Here is a 21,118-nt window from a genome sequence, read left to right as displayed (position 1 = left end):
CTCCCTCCTGGAAGAATGGAGACTGCTGGAATGAACCCAGACTGTCCCCAAAAGACCACAGGTTCTCCACTGCTTGCTGTCAGTAAGTAAACCAAGCTTATCCCCCCTCAAACCTAGGAGCAGCTGTTCTTTCTAACTAAACAGCCAAGACTTAAACCCACAACTCTTAAGAGCGGGCTTCTGCGGAAAACTTTTGGGAAGTCCCTGTGTGTGTCTAACCTTAACCCCTCATGCTTCAGTGTCAGCCCTTTTCTTCTTCTGTTCTGGAGGACAGAAACAAAGTGGCTTTTTGCCGCAGCCTGCCCCAGCTTCTTGCTGGGCTCTAAAATAGCTGGGGACTGTTATCAGCAACTTTCCTTTCCAACTGCCTCACTTAGAAGTAGGAGGTTTTTAAAGAGATAATGATCTTCTCTGAGCTGTCACTTTCTTTCAGCTAAAGCCTGGTAGAGGAGCCCTGAGGAGTCTCATCCAAGGTTACACGGCAGGCAAGCGCTGTGGCTGCCAGTGCCACCCCGTCACGCCGGGGAGATACCAGCTCTGCGCCTCCCTGCGGTGCGCCCTTGGCTAAGCCGCGCCGCCTCTCTGGGCCTGTCTTCTGTGTACCAAGAGGAAAGTTGCCTCAATTTTGCAACTCTTTCCGGTTCCTACCACTGCCGAGGTTGCCCACCCCACGGTGGCCTCTGTCTACCTCCCTCCCCTTCGCCAAAAAAGAGGAAAAGAAACTTGCGTTCGGTGTCCGGGGAGGGCGCGCGGCTCGGGGCTGCCAGGCTGCGCAGATTGTTGCCGGGTGAACAAATCGCACACAAATCCCAGCACTGAAAAGGCCCCACCTCCCCAGTCACCGCAGCAACGTGCGCCACGCCTCTAGTCCAAACACAGCCAGCTGCCCGCCAAGGACCACCCCCGGCTCCCACGGGACCCCTACTTTCCCTGCGACTAGTCCCAGCTGGAATGAGGAAAGAGCCGACGCCCCCTTTCCGCGGAGGTGGAGACTGAGGGGGGGGCGGACACCGGGCACCCCACGACTGGTGGGGTCTGGACCCGCGACTGGTGGGGTCTGGACCCGCGCCCTTATCGCAGGTTCCGGGCTCCCCTCCTTTCCCGGAGCCTCAGTCTGTCTCCTATCTGCGTGCGTGGACTCTGCACGTGGGAGAGACCCAAAACAGCGCTGTCCCAGGGGAGCGGAGCCCAGCAGTGCTATCCGATCTCCCCTCCCATTCTCCGGATTGAAAAACCGAGCCCCGCGGGGGCCCCCGACCCCCAGGAGACCCTTCCCGCCTCACCTGCTGGCAGAGGCGGGCTAGTGGTTTCCTGGCGTTGAGTGGCACCACAAAGTCCACCAATCGGAGCGCGGGGTGGGGCGGCGGCTGCTTTGTATAATACCCGAGGAGGACTCCGGACGCCCGGGGTGGCTCCGGGGGGCGGGTCCTCGGGGAAGCTCAACCACTCGTAGCGAGGCGGCTGCCTGCGCCCCGCCCCCCGCGACTAGGAAGCGGGAGAGCGGGATCCCCAGTTCCAGGACTGAAAACCTCAAATCTTGGCTGCGTCTTCCTCCTGGGGTCAGTCCGTCCTGCCCCTCATGGGAGACCGAGGCCCGGAGGGTAAGATGTTTGTGCAAGGGCTCACAGAGCCACTGTGAGAAAGAAATTACAAACTTTTACCACCGAAATGAATGGCGTGGAAACAGGACAGCGTACTTGTCCTGAGAGCGGTAGGTGTCTGCCCCGTGGCAAGGTGGTACGATTTCAGTCCTCCCCTGAGCCCAAGCGGGATGTCACCCCTCTCCCCCGCCTCGATTGCGTTCTAGTCCTAGGCTCCTTGATACAAGCCTGGAAACCCAGACCTGAGAGGGACAGGAGTCTGTCCAAGGTGAAGCAGGGACTGAAAAGTGCCCTGCCCCCTGGTTTGCGGAAGCCAAAAGAAATACATCAGTGGAACTAATGTCATGAGCGCTTAGCCAGCCGTGATGCTCAGGGCGGCCAGTGAGCGCTAAGCAGGAAGCGACTGGCCGGAGGTGCCCATCAGCTGTGTCTCTGTCCTGGCAGGAAGCTCTCCTGTGCCCTGAGCTGCTGGGTCCTCAGTCCCAACAAACCCGGTGGGCAGCTTTGACAGCAGCAGCTTCTCGTGGCTGAAGGCCCACTCTGTGCTGGTTGGAACTTTCTGCTCATTCTTACAATGCCCTGCAAATTAGGTCAATGTTGTGTTCTACGTTTAAAGATAGGCAAACATGCTCAGAGAGGTTAGATGACCTGCTGAAGGTTACACGGGCCAGAAACCATAGAGACCCCAGGACACTGAGCTTTGGCTTCTTCTCAGTGCTTGTCCTGTCTCCATCCCGGCCACTTAACCCATCACCCACTTCTCCCAAGCAGCATAGGTGATCTATGAACCAACTTGGCATTCACTCTTACCTCAGGAGCCCCGAGCTTGCCCTCTGCCTGCACTCTCCTCTGGCAAGCTCCTGGCTCCTGGTGTCAGGGCAGGATGGCTGGTGTGCTAAGGCTGCCATCAAAGAGAGCTGTGTCCCTGGAGGTGAGTAGCAGGCCAGTCCTGTCTGAAAGATACTGGGACCAAAGGGAAACTGAGGTTCAGCCTGCTCAGGGTTCTCCAGCCAGGGTGGAGAGGACCAAGACTCCAGATGTCCTGTCCCCACACTGCTATCATGAAGAGAGATTTCAGGGTCGAGATGGACCTCTGACACCCTCACGCCCACCGCATGGGTTCCTTCAAAGATGCAGGGACAGGTATTTGTCCTGGGGCATTGCCTGATGGAAAAGCTGGGCACAGCCTCAGCAGCTGTAGGTGCCAATTTGTCCCTCCTAAACTGTATGACTCAGGACAAGCAACTTGACCTTCCAAAGCCCACTTCCAGAGGAACTTTTTGGGTTTTACATCGCACTGTGAAGGGACCTCTACACCCGTGGACTACAACACCAGTCACAGCTGGGACTTCGAGAAATAACAGTTCCTGAAAGTCAGTCTTGTCCTACTCTCCCACAGGGCAGACAGATGGCCCTGGGGCAGTAAGTGCCCTGGGGCCTGCAAGAAGTTTTATTCCAGACAAGACATCACAATCTACCCAGAACATGGGTTAGTGACAGCCACAGCAGGAACAGCATTAAAGTTCTGTTTCAGAATGAACAGGAAAAGAAAACGGTGTAGCATTCCCAAGGCCAGGCAGCCCTTTCTGTCATCATGGTCACATTCAGAATCATTCCCCAGGGTGACCCGGGAGCCATGTGCTGGCCTTTCTATAGTTTCTGGTTGTGAACACCTGAATTTCTTGGCTGACCAGCCCTCCCTCTGTCCTCAGAGTCTAACCTGCCAACACTGCTGCCATCAGCACCATCCCATTCCCTGCCTTGTGACAAATTTTTCTCTGCCTCCCTTTCTTGGGGACGTAGGGGGTGGCAGGGATAGAATCCAGGTCTTTGTACTGAGCCCAGACCTTTAATCCTGATTTATTTATTTATTCAATTTTGAGACAGGCCTTGCTAAGCCACCTGGGCTCTGACTATTTCAATCTGCCTGCTTCAGCCTCCCTGAGTTCTAGGAGGACAGGCAAGTGCCACCACACCCAGCTGTCAGCCCCTTGATCCCAGTGGGCCTGTGTGGGGAATCCAGCATCATTTCCTCATCCCAGGACTTCAGCTGCTCTACATTCGCAGCTCTCTTTTGCCATGTAAGGTAACTGACAGAGGGAATCGAGTTATGTGGGGGGCCTATTATTCAGCCATCGTATGCATTTTACAGAGGGGCTTTGATCTGAGATGAAATCACCTGCCCAGGACCACACAAGACTGGAACTGGAGGCCCAAGGACACCCCCTGTGGCAGGGACGGGGTCATCAGTCCTCATAGCATGAAGACCCTGAGGATCTGGGGAAGGAGGAGCAGACAACCCTTTGAGAAGGACTGGGGCTTCCAGGACCCCAGCTGCCTCTGGGGAAGTCATGACTCTGGCTCAGGCAGTGTACCTGGGCCAGAAGGGAACAGGGACAGCTAATATCTTTTTTTTTTTTTCACATTGGTATGACAGTTTCAATAATTAACACATTGCATACATTCTTCCTAGTGGTTAATTGCTGTACAAGATGCGGACATGATATCCTATTTACAAACACTATTAGAACAAATCCCTCTATTCATTAAGAGAATACACCACTATATATCTATCCTAACCATTTTGAATACACAGATACAAAATGGACATTTATCTGTATCCCCTTTTTTGTTTAGTTCCGTCATTTGAATATTATAGGTGTGTTAACTCAGCAAAATATTCTAAAAGAGTCCAGCAGTCCGTAATAGTATTGGGTCTTCTGCTTCACTGGCAATGTCAGAAATTGTTGACCTGAGTCCCCTACAGCTCAACATAACAGCATGGCTTTACTTCTTATATTTTGTTTTTATACTTTTCTGCTGGATGGTTAAGAACAAGATAAAGCAAGACCTATGCAACAAGAGTTGTAGCTTTTTGGTCTGAGAAGGTCAGTGAAATCCCCTCAGGATTTATCCTGAGATCCTGTACTTCAGATTGTAGATCCTTTGTCAGTGTCAGCCATGTGGATGAGTCACAGCCATTGCTTGGCCAATGTGCTTTCTGTGAATGGCTGAGAGAATGCTTTCTCTCCATGTGACTCTCCTTAGGCACACTCTACATCATCGATCACTTTCCTCTTTGGCCCCATAATCTCCCTGATCAGAAAATTTGGGACACTACCGAGTTACATGACATTACAGTACAAGTTCTCATATGTCCTGAGTCTTAATTGACCTTGGAAGCCTAGGGCCAAAATGTTGGCTTTCCTTGCGGCCCTCCTTTTTCTCTAATTTTGGACTGCAAACTTAGGTTGTTAACCCTTCAGCAGCTAATATCTTGAAGCAGACCATGGCGCTCACTCCCCGTCAGTTGCCTTTGGCAGAGCCCTGCACAGAGGTGGGCAAAGCGGGACTTCTCAGACCCTTTGCCCACCAGATGGATCTTGAGGCCCTGAGGCTGTACAGCAGACCTTCTCCTCCTCCCTTGCCCTCTCTCTGAGCTGCTTCTGGCACCCATGGGCCTGGCTTCAGAGACAGCTGGACTATGAAGGCAGAAGGAGACTAGGAACCACGGTCGCCCCACAGGTCTCACCCAGGTACCTTCAGGCCCTGAGCCCGGCCCTGCCTTTGAATGGAGACAACTTTGTCTCCCTGGACTCCAGGTCCCTATGCAGAGGCTGGCAGTGCCCCCTGAAGACTTTGCCTGAAGTCCTGCAGTACTTGACTTCTCTTCTTTCCTGCCTACTCCCTTCCCCTCCCCGGAAGCACTTAATGAGTCACTTCCGGGAGCCCACCTGAGACCTGCATTTTATGACTCGTGTTCTGCGCCTTAACAGGCCTGTGTGATTTTGTCTAAAAACATGATCTGTACAGACATGTTTTATCATCAGACCTTCAAATGAGGTGCTCTGAGGTGCAGGTGAGACTCAAGCGCCCCTGCCCTCTGGCTGGGTAGCCCCAGCTGAGTGTGGGGTGCAGAGTTCCAGGGCAGTGATGTGTGATGCTCTGGGTGCCCCCATCTATCCTACCCACCGCTCCCCTCTCCCCACACAGAGCCATCGAAAACCCAGCCATACTGGCAGGCCACACAGCACGCTGGCCCCAACCTGGTTCAGATTTCTTTATTGAAAAATTAAAGTCATAAGCTCTGTATATAAATACACCAACATTGTTGGTCGCCCGCAAGGCCTCTGGGACAGGCTGGGGGTGTGGCGGGAAGCTGGAGCCTTGGGGTCCCCGCAGTGCGCAGTGCGGGGCAGGGAAATAAATAATAAATACTATGAATTTAAGGAGCAGGAGGACCTGGGGTGGGGGCAGGGCGGCTCGATGCTTATTTGTGGCACTGAAGGTCCTGCTGGATGCCCCCTAGCAGGAAACTGAGCCTCAGATTCTCCTGTGACCTCACTGCAGGCAAAGGCTCAGGTATCTGGGGCCAGGCTGGGTCCTGCCTGGCTGGGGACAGCAGAGCAATGGATTCTGGCCCAACCTGTTGGCCTTGCCTAGCTCTCTTTTCCTCCCAATTCTGGTCCAGTGGATCAGGACAGAGTGGGGGCTGCCTTCCTGCAACCCTGGCCATCCAGCCCCAACCCCTCAGAGAGACTGAGAGCTAGGGCAGGGGAAGGACGGGGACCAGGAGCTACACAGTGGTGGGAGGCCCGGGGCCCCAGCCCCTAGAGCATCACGTTGAACTCAGTGACCAGGAAGTCGATGTAGTCGCGGTCCTTGGTCTTGAAGGCCTCGGCGATGACCCTGGCAGCCTCCCGGTGCTCCTTGCCCCGGAGCGTCAGCCCATTCACTTCCAGGATCACGTGGCCCACTTTGAGCTGCCCACAGTTGTGGGCTGAGCCCCCTCGCTGCAGAGCGAGACAGGGCAGGCTCACCCGGGTGGCCGGGTGGCAGGCAGGCCCGGCTTTGGCCACCCGACGGGCAGTCTGACATGGCCAGCTAGGCAGCCACATCCTGGTGTCAGACCGCAGCTGCGCAGAGTAAAGGGGCTGTGAGCCTCCCGGTTCTGGTCTGGGGGTCCAGGATGGAGAGGGCATGTCCTGTCCACGCAGCCAGACCCTTCAGGGATACCTGGTAATGCCTGGACAAGGAGGGACAAACACTAGGGTGCCCTTGGGTGCCATGTCACCTCTGGGTGGCAAAACTCTGGGCATGCCAAGCAAGGGGACTTTGTGGACTTTTGGGGAAGGGTGATGTGGGCCAGGGGACCCCTGGGGACACACCTGAATTGTGACGATCCTTGGCAGCGGCTGGCGTGTGTTGGCCCCACCCTCGATGGCGATGCCCAGGGTGGCTGCACTCTTCTTCACACGGACCAGGGTAGATGTGGGCTCCAGGAGTCCAGGCTGTGGGGTGAGGCCTTCTCAGGGGGCTGGCCCAGCTGGGCTGGACTATGACCTGTCCCTGGCTAACAGGGCTCAGGCTGCATCCTGCGGTGGGAGCCCCCACATGACAGAGAGGAAGCCAAGCACCAAGTGCCCCATGTTGCCTGGTGTGGCAGCAGGGACTCCAGCGCAGGCATCTGACCCCAGGGACTGCCTTGGCCACTGTGCCACAGCAGAAAGAGGGGACCACAAAGATTCTCAGGCTAGAGTTGGTAGCAAAGGTGGGACTTAAAATGAGCTCCAGATTCTTACTGTGAAGTCCCTTTAAGATGTGGAAATCCTTCCAGCCCTGGGGAGCTCCACCGCCTCGTGGTCACTTGCCAAGCTGTACCCTGCCCCCGGGACCACCCATTCTCCATCCAGGCCCAGCCTCCCTCCTGACTGCACCTCCTCCCTCCCTGCCCTCCTCACCGGTTTGTTGGCCCCCTCTGCAGTCCTCTCACTCCTTGGCAGCTCCTTACTGCTCCTGTTCTTGGTGGATGCTATCTGTTTGCTTTGGCCTGGGGCACTGGCCTCCGCCTCACCAGCATCCACACCACTGTCCTCACTGAGAGTCTGCCCACTGTCCGAGAGCTGGGAGAGTGTGGAGGCTGCTGGAGGCCAGGGGAGAAGAGGATGGGAACAGTCAGGGAGGGCTTCCCAGGGAGAGATGGAGGGAAGGAATGACAGGACTCAGGGGCTGGAAGGCAGGGACACCCCTTGCTGCTCTCCTCCTGCCCTGGCCACTGCTCCCAGGACATCTACATTAGCTTCCCTGTCCTCAGCCATTGGCATAATGATTAAAACAGGAGTCAGTGGGCAAGCCTGGCTTCCTGATTGTGTTGTTCTGTTTGTTTTAATTCTGAGACAGGGTCTCATTAGGTAGCCCAGGCTGGCTTTGAATTTCCCATCCTCCTGCCTCAACCTCCTGAGTGCCGCCCTCTTGTCTGGTTTTGAAATTCATGCCATGTTGATCATCTTTGATGATGGATTAACATACTCAAATCAGGAGATTTTTGTGTAAAAAAAAAAAAATTCTAGTTTCCTAAGAAAGAAAAGGAATACCTAGTCTGCACCCTGCCTGGTCCCTTGGCCTGAGCTGAGTGGTGGGCACATGGCCTCGGGGTGTCTAGGTGACCAAGCTGCCTGGCCTCTGTGTCAGAGACCCCGGGTTAAGAATGTGTACACTGGCATGCATCAAGTGCGAAGGCCCTTGCACTCTGTGCAAGCGTGGGTGGTCACATAGCGTCCCTGAGTCTTGGTGCGCCTGCCCTTGCTAAGAGGCCAAAGTGCAGACTAACAAGACCCACCATGTGGGGCCAGGAGAGCTGACTTGCGCTAGACCGCCTGGCTGCACCACAGCGTGGTCTCTCCACCTGTAAGATGGTGAGGATGCAGGCTCCTCCTTTTGGTCCTTTGCTGTGGGGACTCTTCTGCATCCTAGCCATGGCCACCTGGTACCACAGGTCGCCTTCCTTGGCCCAGGCATCACTCTGGCCACAAGGTGGCAGTTGAAGCCCATGAAATGTGCTCTGATCCACTCAGGCTGGAGACCCAGGCAGACCCCTCACTGTCTGGGCAGGTGGCCCAGCTGGGACAGCCACCTTGGGTGCTGACACTGCAGCACCAGGCCAGGAGCCTCCTGGGGATGCAGTCTGCCACTCCCGGGCCCAGCTGGGCCCTAGCATCCACTCTGTGCAAGGCCCTAGGAGCCAGGAAGAAGCCACCCTGCCTTCCCTGTGAGGTGAACACACGGGCCAGTGCCAGGGGAGCTCCAGGGGCCCCCAAGCTCCCAGCCACCTGTGGCTTAGACAGGTGCATCAGTTTGCTTGGGGACACAGCTATTCTGTTGCAGAAACAGGATTGAATGCAACTCTTAAGCCCCAAGCTGTTTTCATACTAGCCGACCAGGGGGTGTCTGGCTGGCAGGCCCTGGCGGCATATGTCACATCCCCTTTCACTAGGGCACCAAGAGGCTGGGCTGCCATACTCACTGCGTGCCTGGGGAAGGGCCCGCACTTCGTTCACATCAGGCTCGCTGTCAGGGCGGTGCACCTCCACCATGACGAAGTGCTGGTTGGTGCCCATCTGGTCTGGAGGGTCTGCAGGTGAGGGTGACAGGAGGCACCCCCCAGCTCCTGGGGCCTCAGCGGGGGGGCTCTTCAGGTGCGGCGGTGACTGCACCCGAGGGAAGGGCCCAATGGGGTGCTGGTTGACCAGGGCCAGGTGGGCATCCAGGGGCCTCTTAGATCCAGGGTTGGCAGGGGAGACAGAGGCATAGATGGGGGAGGAGAGCGAGTCCTGGGCAGCAGCAGTCCCCGGGGTGGGTACAGTGCCCCGTGGTGGGCTGTGGCTCTGTGGTGCGGAGAAGACGATGCCGGAGTGGGAAGATGCAGAGGAAGGAACTGGGGGCTCCTCCTTCCCCAGCTTCCTCAGCTGGCCGGGCAGGCAGTCCTGGCCTTGGGCCAGAGGTGGCAGGAGAGGCGGTGGCCTGATGCTAGGCAGCCCCTCAGAGGGGGGTCTGACATCGTCCTGCCAAGAGACCCAACAAGAGTAGAAGGAGTCAGACCCCATGGCAGCTGCAGCAGGGAGACCAGCAGTTGCGCAGTGCCAGGCCCACTGGAATTCGGGCCCTGTGCTCAGCTCGTGGCCACACTGCTCTGAATAATGTAATAGCCCAGTGGAAAACGTCTCCCTAGCAGGGCAGCAGCTGAGGAGCGCTGGGATCTTGGCAGACGTCTCTGGGGACCTCACTATCCCCTTTGGGAATTGAAGTTCCTGGCGTTGGCCAGGCTTGTCACAGGCAACGGGACTTAATCAGAAGCAGGATGAAGTGGGTGGAACGCACAAGCCAGGCGGGTGCGTGGTGGAGGGCAGCGCAGGCGTCTGACTACCTTCCCCTCTGCTGAGCCCAGGCCCAACACTTGCACGGCTCTGACAGCCCTGCAAGCTTTCTGCCAAATGCTTTACAGCAGTCATTCAAACTACCCCTCCCCACAAGCTCATGGGCTAGGTAGACTATTACCATCACATATGCCAGATAAGAAAGCAGCACAGACAGGCCCAGAAATTTGCCCACATTCCTACAGTCAGTAGAAGAGGTGAGCTTTGAGCCCAGGTAACCTGGCTTAAGTCTACACCATTCCAAAGCCATTAGGATCAGCATCGCCGAATGTGGCGTCATATTTAGCGTCCCCATCCTGCCCAGGCATGTGGCCTCTTGAGGGGCGTCCAGGTGGCACACTCCAGGTGCCTGTACTTGCGGCATCAACCAAAAGTCAGGACCCGGTTGGGCTCACTTGAGTCACCAGGAGTGAACCAGCAGGGCCCCTGTGGGAGGTGGCAATGGCAACAATGGGACACAGCATACAGGCCTGCAGGGGAGTCCAGGACAAAGCTGAGGGGCCAGCTGGGCCTTACCACGGACACATCAGGAAGCACGTTGGCCCCGCCCTGCACAGCCTCGCCAGTTTCCTCCAGGTCCAGCGTGTTCTGGAAATGGACAGGAGAGCAAGCTGGAGAGGGGACAGCCAGTCTACCAGTGTACCCAGGTCAGTGTGGTCTTGAAATATCTGCCACAGCCTGCTCTGCTGATACTTATTTTACCCATTAAAACTAATTCTTCTGCCTATAGAAGTCAGTCTTTCTTTGGGATTTTCTGATCATTTTCAGATGTCCCCTGAAGTACCCGGAGATGCTGGGGTATCTTGGCCTGGACTGGGGGTTTGTGGGCCCAGCCTTGAGTGTTGCAATAGACAGACTCAGTGTCTCCCCGAATGAGGGAATCCTTGCCCATTGTGAGGACAGAAGCCCCAGAGGTATGAGAAGGGGGTCAGGCAAGTGAGAAATGCACAGAGCACACACACAAACTCTCTCCATCCTAATGGCTTTAATCCTGAGGGGCTGGCCTCAAATATAATTGGGGCTTATTTTGCAAAACTGTTCATGTCTTCCTTCCTTCCTTCCTTCCTTCCCCAGAGCTCCCACAAGTGACTTCCTCCTGCAAAAGGTCGCCTCTGAGCATGGGAGCCATCTCTCTGAGCTGGGCTCTCTTGAGGGCTCAGGCAGCCATTTCTCTCCATCCCACTGAGCCTGGGAGGTCAGACAGCGTCTGCCACTGATGCTGGCTCCACAAGCCCAGAGAGCTGGTGGAACATTTCTGGGTTGTCCTGGAGGAGATGAGCTTTTGAGAGGGAAGGCTGAGTAAAGGTCACCCTCCCCAGCGCAGGGGCAGCACCTCTCCATGAGGTTCCCTTGGAAAACATGGCAGTGGCGGCAGGGCAGTCATCTTCTCCTGCTCTTGGGGGTCACTTTTTTCTTTTTGCAGTACTGGGCATGGAACCTAGGGCCTCAGACATGCTCATCAAACACTGTCCACTAAGCCACACCCAGCCCATCTGCTGGCCTGGTTATGGTTAATGTGTAAATGTCCCCTTGAAGCCTGTGCGCTCAGAGGTGGAGTTGGAGAAGCGGTTGTGTGTTATGGAGACATCTGTAGCTGACTTGCTGTGAGGAGGTAGGGTCTGGTCTGAAGAGGAGGGTCACTGGGGGCATGGCCTGGAGGGCATTACATATTCCACATACCTCCTTTCACTGTCTGCTGCCTGTCCCCCATGCCTCTGCCATGCAACTGTGGGCTGAAGCCCCTACGGACTTCAAGCCAGAATAAGCCCCTCCTCCTTTACGTGCTGGGTGCCTCGAGTCTCAGCCATAAGGAAGCAGCTAAGATGGCACTCCAGAGCTCTCCTGGGCCTCCTGCCTTCGGACCTGGCCTGGAGCAGTGCCACCAGCTCTCCTGGGCTTCTATCTGCCAAGGGCAGATTGTGGGACTTCTCAGCCCACACGGCTGTGGGAGCCGGTCCACACAGGGCATTCCTTGTGTGGCTGTGCATGTCCTGCTGGCCCTGTTTCTGTGGCAGACACAGCCACCTGACTCAGCTCGGTGAGCCATCAACAGCGAGCGGTCTCTGAGGCTCCCGACGGAGGGTCTGGGGCAGAGGGGTCAGGAGGAGACTGTGGAGGGGGTGTCCTGCAGGAAAGAGGCACTGGATACCCAGGGAGGGGCATCTTGTGGGTGAGGTGAGCAAGAAGGGCAGGATGGATATTTCGGACCTGGAAAACATGCAGCTGAGACAGGAGGGAGGTGGAGGATGCTAGAGCTGGCAGCTCTACAGGAGTCCAGGGTGGAGAAGCTGGGGCTTGAGCCTCAGGGCAGCAGGTTGCCTCCTATGCAGATTCCCTTTGCTCTGTCCCCTGCTTCCTCTTGGCTGCTGCCTCTGCCTCCTGCCCTGAGAGGCTTCAGAGGCTCATTCTTCTAGGTTCTCCTCATAGGCCTCTGCTGCATGAGGTCTACCCAACCAGCACAGGGAAAATTAGTCTCTGCTTTCCTGTCCCCTCTCAGTCACTGTGGTCCAGCCAGCAGCTAGATATATTCTGAAAACCTACTCAGGTCATGCATCTGCCCAGCCCATGACCCCCGGGACCTTTCCATCTGTCCTGGAGGAAATTCCACACTTCATACCCACACCTGTATCCTTTCTCATGATTCCCCGGCACCTGCAGTTATTCCTGCCACTGGACCCTTGCACCTGCTGTTCTCTGCCTGTGCCCCGGCTATGGCTCCTTCCCTCACGTTGTTCAGTTCTGCCCTCATGGGGCCCTCTCAGACCAGCCCCACCAGCCACAGTACTGTTCCACTGCCCCATCTGTCCCTGCCTTGCCTTTCTGTCTCACACTTATCACAGCCTGACTTTTCTGTCTCTCTGGTTAAGACAGATGTGAGAAGACAGGACTTGTGACCACAGGGTCCCCACTTAGCACAGTGGGTGCCTGATCAACCTTTACCAGGCATGTTACTGAGTCAGTGGGTGAAGGAATCTACACGTGGCTATAGCTGTTGGGGAGACGCAGGGGCCTCAGTGAGCTGGGGGGGGGGCTGTAGGTCAATGTGGGGTGCTGTCTCCATGCTCCAGGGGCAGACACAAGGCACCCAGACTGTATAGCCCTAGCCCACTCCAGTGCACAGATCCTCTGCTCTGAGGATCAACCTGAGGCCAGGGAATTCCAGGGCAAGAAAGGTTCCTAAGGCCACCAGAGCCAGTGACAAAGCCACCCACTCAAGAGATGCCTGGCTCTCCTGATCCCTGCCTGCCTTTCCACCTCCAAGTTTTCTCGGAGGTCACACACAGCTCTGCAGCTTCCGGTGGGGTGGACAAGAACCTCTCTATACTGTTTCCCCATCTGTGAAATAGGGCGACAGTAGCACCTGCTTCATGCTGGTGACTCATTTGCGTCCCCACGGCTCTCACCTGGTGTGACGTGCACAGAAAGGCGAGTGTCACACTCAGCAGAAGCCTCGCAAATCTGCCCTCGCCTGTCCTGTCCTCTGAGCTGGCAGTAGCGTGCGGCTCCCTGGATTAGACCGGCCAGTGAGCTTGAGCCTGGAAGCTCCAACAAGGCTTTTTTCGAGACACATTGGCCATAGCCCTGGCTTGCATGGCAAGCACAGAGAGGTCAAAGGGGTTACCCAGCAAGGACAGAAGGAGCTGCTGCCATCCCCCGGCATAGCCACCCCCTGCTCCCAGAATTCACCCTGCAGGTGGCTCTCAGAAGAGGCTCAGAGGACAGCCTGTGCCTTCAGAGCCAGGCAGGGGCTCTGCCCTGCTCTGGTGCTGTAGGGACTTAAGAGAATTTGTGAGTCACTCCAGAAGCACCTACCAGGCACCAGATTTAGCAAGAAAGCTCAGAGGGAAATGACCTGCCCCAAGGTCACACAGCCATTCTACAGCAGATCAGGGTTCTAAGCTGGGTCGGGGTCACACCTGCCCTGCCCTAGCCTGGTACTCGATGGTGCCTGGAAATCCCAGGAGCTAGAGACACATGAGTGAGGATACAGCTATCACTGGGCTTGGCCTCAGCCACTCTCCCTGCCAGCAGTGGCACCTGGAGTGGGAACAGAAAGTGGGGCTGTGGGGGAAGAGCACCAGCCCAAAGTAGAGCAACAGACGGCCGGAGCCCAGCCCCACCAGACTCCATCTGCCCATCCAGGCCCTCGGGAGCCCGAGCCTCGTGCTTCCAAAATAACTGCAGACGGCGGCCTGCTTCGAGCCCAGGGGACACCAGTAGAACAGCTCGAAGGCAGGTTGATTCAAGAGGAGGCTCAAGGTCAGAGCTCAGGTCTGCCTACCCAGGCCACCTCCTAGAGGCACCCCTCGGGGACTCTAGGGAACCTCCCAGGTGGGACCTTCACCCACTCTTGAGCTGGGTGACTCATGTTCAGAGGTCACCAGCCCAAGGTCACACAGCAAGGACAGGGCAGGACACCAAGCCCTATACAAGGCCTGACTGGCTATCCTGTGAGAGGGAAAACCTGCTTCCCACAGGGCCATGAGGCCTGTAAGGCCTGCTGCTGGCATCCCCTTCTCTTCCCTCAAGCCCATGGAGTCCCTTAGAACCTCCCCTTCCTGCGGGAGCTCCATTTCTGTAGTCTGAGTCAGTCCAGGGAGATCCAGATTCACATAAATCTGGTTTGGGGCCACTGAGGGGACAAAGTGAGATGTGTGGCAGGGGCTTCTGGAAGCACACAGGTAAGGCTTGCAGGGCACCCAGGGCCACCTCAGCAGAATGAGGCCTTCAGCTCCTGGTTCTGGCCCTCCCTCTCCTGGACGGAGGATGCTTACGTAAAGGGCTATTTTCAGCTCTTTGTTCTGCGGGCTTCATTACTCTCCTGTCAGCCCATCAGGCTCCTCACTCCTACTCCAAAATGCACCTAGACCTGAGGCTGGCGGCCCTTTCCCAGCCTGTATGTGCAGAAACCGAGGCACTGAGTCACACCAGCTGCCCGCAGGTCAAGGGGGTCCAATCTTCTGCTCAAAGGGACTGCTGATGAGGGGACAGAAAGGGGCCAGAGAGCAAGGGATTCTGAAGAAGCTTGGGGAGCAACAGAGAATAGGAAGCAACAAGGGGAGAAGAGAGGTGTGGGAGGAAGACAAGCTTGTCCCCCACAAGTACTGGGGGACAGTGGTGTGGCATTTCCAGGGACATCAGACCCTCCACTTCTCCAGCCACAGCTTGGGGCGGGCATCGGGGGACTGCAGGTAAGACTCTGTGAGAACAGCCCAGCACCACACCACCTGGTTTTATGTACTCACCTATCACTCTGGAAGCCTCTGCAAGAAGCCCCCAGGCACGGGATGGCAGGGGGCGCCTGGGGGTGGGGGCATGCTATCAGGAGGCATAGGCGTGACAGGCTCAGTGATGCTGACAGGTAGGCCTTGTTCTCTTCTGCTAGGCAGAATGCTACCCTGCCTGTCCTTCCCCAGGGAAAGAGAGCATGACCCCAAATCTCCAGAAGGCCAGAGCTGGAAGGACCCTCAGGACAAGTGTGAGAACCAACGCTCCAGGAGGCCAGGCAGGGACCTGAGAGCCACGCCAGGGGACCAGGGGGCACTGTCATGACAGTGGGCCACCTCTGCTGATCAGCCGCTGCCCCTGAGAAGTCACTGACCTGTCCTTTCCCATCCCAGCCACTGCAGATGTCACAATTCCCAGTGGCAGTGACTGCTGACCTGGGGCCTGGCTTCGTCCCAGGTGTAGTATAAAGAAAGCAGCTTGCTCACTGTGCACTTCCACAGTCTGGAAATGGGGCTTCCCCATGAGTTGCTGCCTTGACTGTCCCATGCGTGTTATCTTTGAATAGATAGAGGTGTCTTCTGTGAAGGGGCCCTGAGGAGGACCACCTGAGCAGCTCTCCTTGAAAGAAGAGCGATTGTCTCAGCACCCGCGTCCTCATAAAGCAAGCAAAGTGCAAGGTGGGCGGCCATCACATTTCGGACCGTGGCTGAGATGAGGCACAGCTTCCTGGGCCCTGAATGGCTCTGGGGATGCAGTTGTGCGGGTGCAGGAGGCACCTGGCCCCAGCAGCCTCCTCGGCTCCTTCCGGGAGCTGAGGGCTACCAGCCCCGGGCTGGCTCCTGCAGTCTCACCTTACTGCTGCCTTGGCAGATGCCATACTTTGGATCTGATGCCTCAGACTCCCACTGTCCCCACCCTTCAGGTACAGTGCTGAAGTGAAGGCCATAGGCTGCTGCTTTATTGGAGATAGCCCCCTCCCCTGGAGGTGCTAAGCTCCAGGGGTCAGGCTCAAGCCTGGCAGGGAGGACATGCTCAACACAAGCCCAGATGGGTGAATGAATGAACAAACGCATGTACCAAGCAGGCCCACAGTGGGGAAGGCAGGGGGGCAGAGGCCCCTTGGAAACCTGCTTGCTACCTCTGGGGAGAGGCTGTGATGAGCAGGGTCCCCAAGGCTGGAGGACTTAAGCTTGTTCAACCTCAATGTGCCCAGGCCAGAGGAGAGGAAGAAGGTGGCAGCTGCCCTCTATAGCCTCCTTTCCTGCAGGGCACAACAGGAGAGGAGCACTCTGAGGCCTTCTGCTTGTGCACTTGGAACCTCTCGAGCCCAGGTGGAAAAGCCTTTCATACCAGGCCTGGCCCCAGCTGCTCCGTGGTCTCCCTCTACTCTGCAGCCCTCTGAAGCTGCCCTCTCCTGCTGTAGACAAGCGGCACAATCGTGCACGGTCCACACTACCTGCACTCAACATCCTATAAACACCCAGTGTTCCCGGCCTGCCCACAGATGTGCAAATGAAGGCTCTGAAGGCTCAGGTCACCTGCCCAAGGTGACCCCGCTCCTGCAGAGCCAAGCTCAGATGGCTGAACTCCACAGCCCATGTGGTGAAGCCCGTTCATCATGGTCCACTTGTACTACATGAAGAATTCCAGAACTGCCCACAGCGCTTCCTCTACTCTTCTGGCCAACATCTTAATGGGGGACAATGGGATTGCTTGCTGCCAGCCCAAAATGCTCGAGGCTGACTCTGTTAGACAGGTGGGAAGCAAGGGTGGTCATTTGATTCCCTCTGACTGAGCCCCTCTGTGCTTGGGGCACATGCAGTGAGTCCCACCTAACTCGGGGCTGTTTGCTGCCTCCTAGGGCCCAGGAAAAAGGGCTACATGGCAACCAGTTTCATCTGGGCCAAGGTCTGGGCATCTGGGTCACTGGGAGCCAGCGCCTCATGCCACCTGTGCATCTGAGTGCCAGAGCAAAGGGCACACTCTCTGACGTAAGCAGGGAACGTTGAGAAGATACTCCTGCAGGGGGTGTGGCTTCAGTTTAGTTTCTTCTCTCCATTTCTTGAGCTGCTCTGGTGCCAGGTGCTGGGCTGGCACTGAGGATGCAGACAGGAAATGTATTTACTCCTGTGGGTCACAGGCTCTCCCTGAGTATGTGGAGAGAAACTGATGTAGAAGGTAGAAAAGGCAATGGTGGGCACTTTAGTGAAGATAAGGACATGAGCTAAAGCAGTGGGTCCAGCTGTGGTCGGTTGCGATGGGGGCTGTTTGTTACTTGGTGTTATTGTGATCTAAGCTCATGAACACACAGTGGGGCTGCAGGCCAGCACCTTCCGCTCCGTGGGAAGTGAGTGTCAAGTCTGCCTCTTGCTTCTCTGCCTGGCAGAACGCTGCAGCCCTGGTCGGCACATAGAGCTTGTGAGGCGCGGCTGCCATTCCTTGCTGTGCTGCTTTGAATATCTTCCAGCACTTTTCTGCACAGAAAAGACTTGGAAGTGAAGGGATCCTGGGGTCCTGCCTTGGTCACACAGATGAGGAGACTGAGGCAAGGCAGGGGCATATACTGTGCGGCAGGACAGAGCTGACCAGGGCCAGGGGAGCTTCAGGAGGGGCTTTCAGATGGAGGACAGGATGAGTGTGTGTGTGTGTGTGTGTGTGTGTGTGTGTGTGTGTGTGTGGCGGCTGCGGGGGCCTCGGGTGCCACAGGGGCCACTCCCCAGAGATCTTCACTGAGACTCTCACCTACCATTCCTGCCCCCTTCTGAGTTCCATCTTGCTTGCTGCTCTCAGTATCCCGGCACCTAGCACGTGGCCAGGAGTCAGACACAATTTGTAACAACATGGAAGGAAGAGGAGGAGGAAAGAAGGAGACAGAGAGATGGAGACAGAGAGACAGATGGCTGGGTGATTCCCAGCAAAGAAGAGCCACAGCTGACAGCACGGCTCGCAGCACCACTCGGAGGCCACCAAGCTGGGTTCCCAATCTTGGCTCTACCTCTCATTTGCTGTGTGACTTTAGGGGAGTTGTTTGTCCTCTCTGAGCTTTCATTTTCTTCTCTATAGAATGGAGACCATAGCAGTAGTGGCTGCCTGTAGCCCCAAGGAGGGCCACAGAAGAGATGGCTGAAAAGCATATGACACCCACCTCTGTACCAGGCACAAAGGACAGGAGATGCCACACAACTGCTTCCCTGAGCAGCTGGAGGTCCAGAGGGTGACTGGCCAGCCCCAGAGAGAGGATAAGGAGGCACTGAGACAAGGAGCTGGACTAAGAGGCCCTGGAGGAGCCAGGGCTGACAGTTACCTCTTGAGAGGGTCAGGGAAGGCTTCCTGGGGGAAGGGGCATCACGATCTGGGCCAGGGACACGGGAGACAAAAGAGGGGAGAATGGCAGGCCGATGGGCCAACACGTAGCCTGTACCTGCGCGGAGAAGTCTGCGAGGGGCAGCACGCAGCAACGGTCTCCTCACTTGCACAGCCCCTAACAGGGAACTCAAGGAGGTGAAATCACTTCTTGAGATTACAAGGCAGGGAGGGAGCCGAGCTGAGATTTGAATGGTGGGCTTCCTCACCCCAGAAGGGGCTGACTGTGAGCACAGAAGAGAACCCCAGTCCCCACCAGGGACCCGTGCGGAGGTGAGGAGTGGCCGGGAGGAGGACAGCCCCTGGCCCCGCCCTGCTAAGGAACACCTGTGTGCGCACCCGCGCGCGCACACACACACACACACACACACACACACACACACACCCTGCAGAAGGCACCATACCTCCATCAGGTCTATAAGCCACAGCAGCCGCTCCTGGGGATGGCGTGGCGGTGGGAAAAGGCAAAAAGAAAAATACATCAAATAAATATGAGGGATGAAATGGCCAGGACAACAGCTCCTCTCCAGACACGCAACTTGCAAGGCACACTCATGCGCACGTGCACACACACACACGCACACAAGCGCACGCACATACACATGCTCACACATACACGCACACACGAGCAAAACAAACAGAAAGAGGCTCCAAATCCTTTTCAAGCCACCCTGACTGCTCTGGGCAGGAAGGAAGGAGGAAGAGGACAAGAGAAGGCACCCAACAGGCCGGTAAGGCCACGTCCAAGGTCTCCCATGCTCCTGAGAGGAGGCACTGCTGGGACGCCCAGCCTGTGAGACCGGGCAGCAGAGGCTGGAACTTCAGGGAGGCTGAGCCTGGTGTGCGCAGAGTCCTCTGAAGGTCACAGGGAGAGGCCATCCCTCAGCCCATCCTTAGTGGAGCCTATGATGGTCTTTGAGGCTCCATGGGAAGCTCCCAGTGCTTTCCCTAGGGGGATGGGGGTTCAGTCAGGAAAAACCAGGGCTTCCCTGTCCCAGGGTGGGCGGGAGGGGCGTCCCCAGAACTCGGCCTCCTTCCCAGGCCAGGGCATTCTCTCACTTCCCAAGAGGCTGGGTGACATGGTGTCTTGACCCCTTTGGACAGGAGGAAACCAAGGCACCAAGAGGCGATATTTTGCAGCTGCCTCCCCATCTGGACAGCTTTCCTTGGACACCTCCTGCCCTAGCCCTGGAGCTTGCCCTGGCCTGCATTCTAGACTCTGACCTGCAAGAGGATCTGCCTTCAAAACCCCATGCTGGGAAGCCATTCTGCGGCCTGAGCTCTTGTTCTCTCCCTCCTGTACCCAGCTAAGGGAGCCCTGCACACACACAGGCCCCACCCTAAAGAAGCAACAGTACCTCCATCAGGTCTATGAGCTCTGCCACCCTTGGGTGTGCCCATTTGCATTGACCATTGGGCAGCATAGGGTAGCACCTGCCACAGAGGGGGTTGGGGCAGCCTGAGGAAGCATTTTGGGAAGAAGAGATACCTCTGTCTGGGACAAGGTAACTGTGAGCCAGTGGTGAGCTGGGGCTAGGGCTTCTGGCTCTACAGAGATCTTTCTGGGCATAGTGTCTACCCTGCCGCCTCCTGACCTCCAGCTTGACTCGTCCTAGGGTCCTGGGATGCTGTAGCCAGAGTCAGCAAAACCTCAATCCATGGGGACACAGAGGCCCATGAGGGCCAGGGCTTAAACCCAGATCAGCTTCCCTAAAGAAGAGACACCTCCACCCTCCACCCTGGAGCTCTGGTTCCTGACTTCGGGGGTCCATCACATAATCACAGCCTGCACAATATCTCACGGCTCCGGAAGCTTCCCATGGACATTTTTAAGGCCAATCTCAGCTGGAGCTCAACCCAGAGACAAAAACCTCGACAGGTGGAGCCCAGCAGCCTGAGTCTAGCTCACCATCCAGCCCATGGCCAGGTGCCGCTCAGAGCCAGGCTCTCACCTAGAATTGGGAAGAGCGGCCTCTCCCTGTGTGTGAATGGTCTACTCTTACACAGTCATGCAGCAGCCTCCCCTGCAGCCTTCCCAGGGCCTATGGGGAAGTATAGCAGCTTCTGGGTCATCCCAGAAGGGACAAGGACCCTTGGGGATGAAGGTGACAAGGGACAGGAAAGAGGGGCACAGTGGAGAAGAGTCCCAGAGGTCAGAAAAGGTCGCCCTGGGAGTTATACCTGTGAGAGGGGTGTGTGCCACAAACAGCCTTTGGTCCTGTGAGTCCATGATGCTGGGACACTGTGCCCTGCCCAGCAGGTCCTGCAGACTGAGCTCCCCATTCCCAGCCTGGCCCAGCACAGGGGAGTGCTGCTTCCCCAACCGCTTGTGTGTGGAGGGAAGAGAGGAACCATGCAGGCTCCAGGGCTCCAGCCCGCCTCCTTCCCTCTCACAGAGGCCAATGACCAGATGGATGAGGAGGCTTCTGCTCCTGCCCAGCTCCTGCAGAAGCCTCCTTGTTGTGAGCTCCCATGGCAAGAAACACACCTGAGATGGATAGGATGCTGGGTGGGGTTGGTCCTGGGATCCCAGGGCTCTGTATTTGCTTAGCACCCCCCACCCGCACATTGATTGCCTTGCCTATCTGATGCTTGCCTTGCCTGCAGTAGGAGCTTGACAACTAGTAGATGAGAAGAGATGGAGAGATGGAGCTCAGAGATGCACAGCAGGGAGCTAGGCAGGGTGGGGCTGGGATGTGACACCAACTGGTT

General features: G+C 56.7%; 2 protein-coding genes across 12 annotated transcripts in view; both read right to left on the bottom strand.

The window, feature by feature from the left end:
* The window catches only part of Akna (AT-hook transcription factor), a 52,516-nt gene extending 51,162 nt beyond the window's left edge, over positions 1 to 1,354 (bottom strand). For 4 of the 6 annotated variants that reach the window (XM_023723401.1, XM_023723400.1, XM_023723395.1 and 1 more), the window contains exon 1: positions 1,284 to 1,354. The gene's annotated coding sequence lies outside the window, so the exon portion shown is untranslated. The remainder of the gene's footprint in view (positions 1 to 1,283) is intronic. The other 2 variants (XM_023723398.1, XM_023723396.1) reach the window with 2 other exon arrangements.
* A 4,330-nt stretch (positions 1,355 to 5,684) lies between these two features.
* Positions 5,685 to 21,118, bottom strand: part of Whrn (whirlin) — a 90,588-nt gene continuing 75,154 nt past the window's right edge. The window contains exons 8-13 of one of the 6 annotated variants that reach the window (XM_023723356.1): positions 18,811 to 18,843; positions 10,331 to 10,402; positions 8,905 to 9,442; positions 7,343 to 7,524; positions 6,770 to 6,892; positions 5,685 to 6,517 (exon numbers count right to left, since the gene is read on the bottom strand). In XM_023723356.1, the coding sequence (XP_023579124.1) occupies positions 6,212 to 6,517; positions 6,770 to 6,892; positions 7,343 to 7,524; positions 8,905 to 9,442; positions 10,331 to 10,402; positions 18,811 to 18,843 (1,254 nt within the window). In that variant the 3' untranslated portion in view covers positions 5,685 to 6,211. The remainder of the gene's footprint in view (positions 6,518 to 6,769; positions 6,893 to 7,342; positions 7,525 to 8,904; positions 9,443 to 10,330; positions 10,403 to 18,810; positions 18,844 to 21,118) is intronic. The other 5 variants (XM_004638470.2, XM_023723357.1, XM_023723358.1 and 2 more) reach the window with 5 other exon arrangements.

Source organism: Octodon degus, unplaced genomic scaffold (assembly GCF_000260255.1).
Source record: "Octodon degus isolate 3935 unplaced genomic scaffold, OctDeg1.0 scaffold00098, whole genome shotgun sequence".
NCBI lineage: Eukaryota > Metazoa > Chordata > Mammalia > Rodentia > Octodontidae > Octodon > Octodon degus.
Note: the sequence above shows the minus strand (reverse complement) of the source record. Positions and strands in the feature narration are given on the sequence as shown.